The 5,000-nt window shown below is 42.0% G+C and overlaps 1 protein-coding gene across 1 annotated transcript in view; it reads left to right on the top strand.

Moving 5' to 3' along the window:
* The window catches only part of abcb6b (ATP binding cassette subfamily B member 6 (LAN blood group) b), a 29,926-nt gene that overhangs the window by 6,243 nt on the left and 18,683 nt on the right, over positions 1-5,000 (top strand). Inside the window, exons 5-11 of the mRNA XM_030081331.1 lie at positions 416-531; positions 1,161-1,282; positions 1,694-1,803; positions 2,238-2,303; positions 2,403-2,528; positions 2,693-2,769; positions 3,479-3,542. Of these exons, the coding sequence (XP_029937191.1) occupies positions 416-531; positions 1,161-1,282; positions 1,694-1,803; positions 2,238-2,303; positions 2,403-2,528; positions 2,693-2,769; positions 3,479-3,542 (681 nt within the window). The remainder of the gene's footprint in view (positions 1-415; positions 532-1,160; positions 1,283-1,693; positions 1,804-2,237; positions 2,304-2,402; positions 2,529-2,692; positions 2,770-3,478; positions 3,543-5,000) is intronic.

Genomic DNA, 5,000 nt, shown 5'->3' with positions numbered 1-5,000 from the left:
AAGTACTCGCTGAGATTTATAATATCTGTGTGTATTAAATCAATCCAGCAGACACACACACACACACACACACACAGAGAGAGAGCTGTCTGGAGACACTGAGCTATGAAATGAAAAACTGGAAACCATAACACAAATAATTGAATACAACACAAATTAACTGGTTAATACTATCTTTGACATTTTACTTCATTTCATTTGTTTCATTCGTGTTGATGAGCAGAGAGAAAGTAAGTAAACCTGCTCACATGCAGATCATCTGCAGCTGCTGCTGTGTGCATGGTGCTGTAATCCAGATTATAGCTCTGATTAACTGTAGAATAAATCCCACTCTGAAATATAATCTGTGATGTTGATTAACACTGTATGAACGGCCCAATCAGTCCTTCATGCTCAGCTCCTCTCCGCTCTGCAGGTGCGTTTGTTCTCTCACCTGCACGCTCTGTCTCTGCGCTGGCACCTGGAGCGCCGCACCGGAGACGTTCTGCGCAGCGTCGACCGAGGAACCGCCTCCATCAACAACCTGCTCAGGTACCACAGCCAGAACCACACCCACAGCCAGAACCAGAACCAGAACCTAAACCAGAACCACAACCTAAACCAGAACCTGAACCTGCACCAGAACCACAATCTTAACCAGAACCTGAGCCACACCCACAGCCAGAACCAGAACCACAACCTAAACCAGAACCACAACCTAAACCAGAACCTGAACCTGCACCAGAACCACAATCTTAACCAGAACCTGAGCCACACCCACAGCCTGAACCTGAACCAGAACCAGAACCAGAACCTGAACCAGAACATGAACCAGAACCCAAACCAGAACCTGGTTCAGGCTCTAAATCAGATCCTATATAAATATATTGATCATATATAATTTTAATCGTTAGAAATGCAGGTTTCTTGTCACTTTTTAAAATAATTTTTATTAATTTTCTTTCCCCCTGTGTGTCTGCATGTGCGCTAATTTTCCGGTAATTTTTATTAATTTATTTATTTTAAGCTAATGTTCTGTTAATTGAAGAGCTTCCAGTTCTTAGCTTTTTGTCTCCATGACAACTGAATCTGAGTGGTGCTGCACGCTCGAGGCATTAATCAACAGAGGAATGACTAATCAATATCAGTTCCAATAATCAGATTGGTGTGTGTGTGTGCAGCTACATCCTGTTCAGCATCCTGCCCACCATCGCTGACATCATCATCGCCATCATCTACTTCATCTCCTACTTCAACGTCTGGTTTGGCCTCATCGTCCTAACCTGCATGGTCCTCTACCTCAGTGAGTCTGCGCACGCATGTGTGTGTGTGTGTGTGTGTGTGTGTGTTTCAGTCAGTGTAGCGGTGCAGAACAGAATTACAAAAATGCAAAGAAAGAATGAAAGTAAGGTTAGTTTTGCTCATTTCCTGTGTTCCATCTCTGTTACACATCTGTTTGTTTGTTTGTTTGTTTGTTTGTTTGTTTGTTTGTTTGTTTGTTATATTCGTTAGTTATATTGGCAGCAGGAAATGGTCTCGGTTCTCTCTGCCTGTCCAGTTGATGTTTTTGGTGTCAGGAGGCCAAACTCATAACATCACAAAACATACAAGCAGAAACCTGAGTACTTTAAGGCCACATGACAGAACTTTGGAAGTTTAAACTGTAGCTACTGTGACTCTCTCTGTGTGTGTGTGTGTGTGTGTGTGTGTTCAGTCTGCACTGTCCTGATCACAGAGTGGAGGACCAAGTACAGACGAGAAATGAACAACCAGGACAACAACGCCAAGTCCAGGGCCGTTGACTCTCTGCTCAACTTTGAGACGGTACCAAGTTAAATCATCAGGCTTTTATTCTGAAAAGACAAACAGAACTGCAGAGGGTTTCATCAGTAAAGAAACAACTCCATCCATTTTATGGCAGCTTTTATTTTGAATTGCTGCCATGCGTGGGTGTCTAAATGAGAGCCTTTATCAAACGAGTCAGCGACTTGACAATTTTTTTTTTTTTAGTTTTCAGCCCATTTTTATTCTTTCTGCGATTTTTTATACAGTGAATATATTACATATTTTATTTATCAGCTTTTTCACTCTGATCAATCCCCTGGGGGATTTAATGACACAGACCATCTAAAATATTACAAATAAAAACATACTTGAAACATCCATGATAGCAAAACAGCTTGTCTTCTGGTGGTGATGTTTAAACAGCCTCATGCTGATTGGTCAGTCTCACCGCCTCACTCTATTTCCTCTCACAGGTCAAATATTACAGCGCTGAGGATTACGAAGTTTGCTGCTTTGAGGAAGCCATCCTGAAATATCAGGTCAGAAATCTCCAGGTTTAAAGACTGCGAGTGAGAGTTTTAGAGGCTGTGAGTTTCTGAATCTTCTACAAAAGTAAGTGGAAGGATTTGTTTTTCCAGCGGTGCGAGTGGAAGAGTGCAGCCTCACTCGCTCTGCTGAACCAAACTCAGAACATCATCATTGGGTCTGGACTGCTGGCCGGGTCGCTGCTCTGTGCTCACCTCGTCACCCAGGGACACTTCCAGGTACAGGAGAACCCTGAAGAACCAAGTCAAACACAGTAGAACCCAGCAGAACACAGTAGAATACAGCAAAACCCAGTAGAACCCAGCAGAAAACAGTAGAACAGAAAAGAGCAAAACCCAGCAGTTTGTTTTGGTATTAGCTGTGTGTACTTCCTATTCCACAGGTGGGGGATTATGTTCTCTTTGGAACCTACATCATCCAGCTGTACACGCCTCTCAACTGGTTTGGTACCTACTACAGGTGAGACCAACAAACCTGCCAGTCAAAACAAACAAACAAACAAAACAAAACAAAAATGATGAGATGGCAGCTACTTTCTCTATACATTAGTAGTAGTAGGTCCAGGTAGAAGTATTTGTAGTAGAGTGGCAATATATAGTATTATAAATAGTAGTACTTCATAGTAAAATGACATAACAGCAACGAAGACAATATATAGACAATATAGACAATAGACATATACAATATATTGAGACAAATACAGAAAAAAGAACGACCACACTGACAGAAGTTTTGAAAACACTGTATAACAGAGATTACATTATCGAATTACAGATTAGAGGTGAAAAGGAGATCTGATGTCGGGATTAACTCTGAGTACACTACATTTTTAAATAATGCCTATGACAAGAACATCAGCATTTTCCAGTTGGAGAATCCTGTTGAAGGACTGTAATCGTCCATCCAGTCGTGACTGAAATATAAAGTTGTATATCGTCTGCAAAAGTGATAGAAAACACAACCAAAGTTGCAGTTGGGGGGGAAATTATATAGAAAACAAGACAGACCGGAAAACTAACAGCTGAAGCAAAGTAGTAACAATAATAATACTAAAATTTAATTTTAATAAGCATTAATAAGTATTTAATAATACTACGCCTACTACTACAACTACTACTAATACTACTAATAACAATACTGATAGTACCTGTGAATGCTGTGTTTCCAGGCTGATTCAGAGTGCGTTTGTTGACATGGAGAACATGTTGAGCCTGCTGGCAGAGCAGAGGGAGGTGAGGTCATACTGGTTAGCATTTAGGTGTACTAATATTTATTAGTGTGTATTAGTGTGTAGTAATGTGTATTGGTGCATGTTAATTTGTATTTGTATTTGTGTGTGTTCATGTGTATTAATGTATATTGATGTATATTAATGTGTATTAAGGTGTATTGATGTATATCAGTGTGTACTAATGTATATTAGTGTATGTTAATGTGTAGTTGTATTAGTGTGTTTTAATGTAGATCAAGATCATAGGTGCTGCAGATGGCAGCCTCGGTCAAAGTTTTCATTGTTTTTCATTGAAACAGATAGCTTTTCAGAACGTTTAGCTGGAGCAGCAGCAGCTTTCTTTGGGATTTGCAAAAGATGCTGACGAGGAAAGCATGCTCGTTAAACTGCCGTTGCGGCAATTTCAAACTGCACTCCTGTCTGGTGAATGTCCGCTCTCTGGCCAACAAGATGGACACACTGCTGCTCCTCAACATGGACTTTGGCAGATCCACCGCCCTGTGCTTCACTGACAGCTGGCTTTATGAACGCATCCCGGACACTACATTACATCTGCCAGGCTTTCAACTCCTCCGTGTGGACGGTCTACCGGAGCTAACCAGGAAAGGGAGGCGGAATCTGGTTATATTTTAACAAAGGTTGGTGTACAGATGTCACAGTGTCACAGACATTATGCAGTCCTTTTCCATAAACTGTAAACCATTTTATTCACCGTGGGAATTTTCCTCGTTCATTCTGCTCCGTGTGTACATCTCACCTCAGGTCTGCGACTCCCTGCTCATTGTTCTTTGGGACTTTAACAGAGCAAACCACAGACGTGAGCTACCAAAATATAATCAACACATTAAGTGTCCCACCAGGCATGAAAACACTACGCGGTATTAAAGGACGCCTCCCATGCTGCTTTGAGACTCTCCCACCATTGTCTGGTTCAACTTCTCCCGACTTACAGGCAGAAACTAACCTAACGGGATGGAATGACTACAGGCCTGTCGCCCTGACGTCTGTGGTCATGAAATCCTTCGAAAGACAGGTGTTGTCCCACCTGAAAGACATCACAGGCCCCCTGCTGGACCCCCTGCAGTTTGCCTACCGGGCAAACAGGTCAGTGGATGATGCAGTCAACATGGGACTGCACTACGTCCTGCAGCACCTCGACTCCCCATGGACATGTGCAAGGATCCTGATCCATCATCCCAGAAATCCTCTGCTCCAAACTCATGTGCATCATCATGCATTAGTGTGTGTTAATGTGTGTTTGTATTAGTGTGCGTTAATGTGTATTTGTATTAGCGTGTATTAGGTAAGGGATAATCAATGAGTGGGTGTGTGTTAAATGGTTTTAAGGCACTACATGGAGGCAAAGAACCAGCTGACATGAAGCAGAGAGTGGTTTTATCGCACGCCTACTGGTTGATTGAAAAGAGTATTCACCCAGACCATAGATACTTTGTATTAA

This window comes from Myripristis murdjan, chromosome 21 (assembly GCF_902150065.1).
Source record: "Myripristis murdjan chromosome 21, fMyrMur1.1, whole genome shotgun sequence".
Taxonomy (NCBI): domain Eukaryota; kingdom Metazoa; phylum Chordata; class Actinopteri; order Holocentriformes; family Holocentridae; genus Myripristis; species Myripristis murdjan.
The sequence above is the reverse complement of the archived record's forward strand: the minus strand, read 5'-3'. Positions and strand labels throughout refer to the sequence as shown.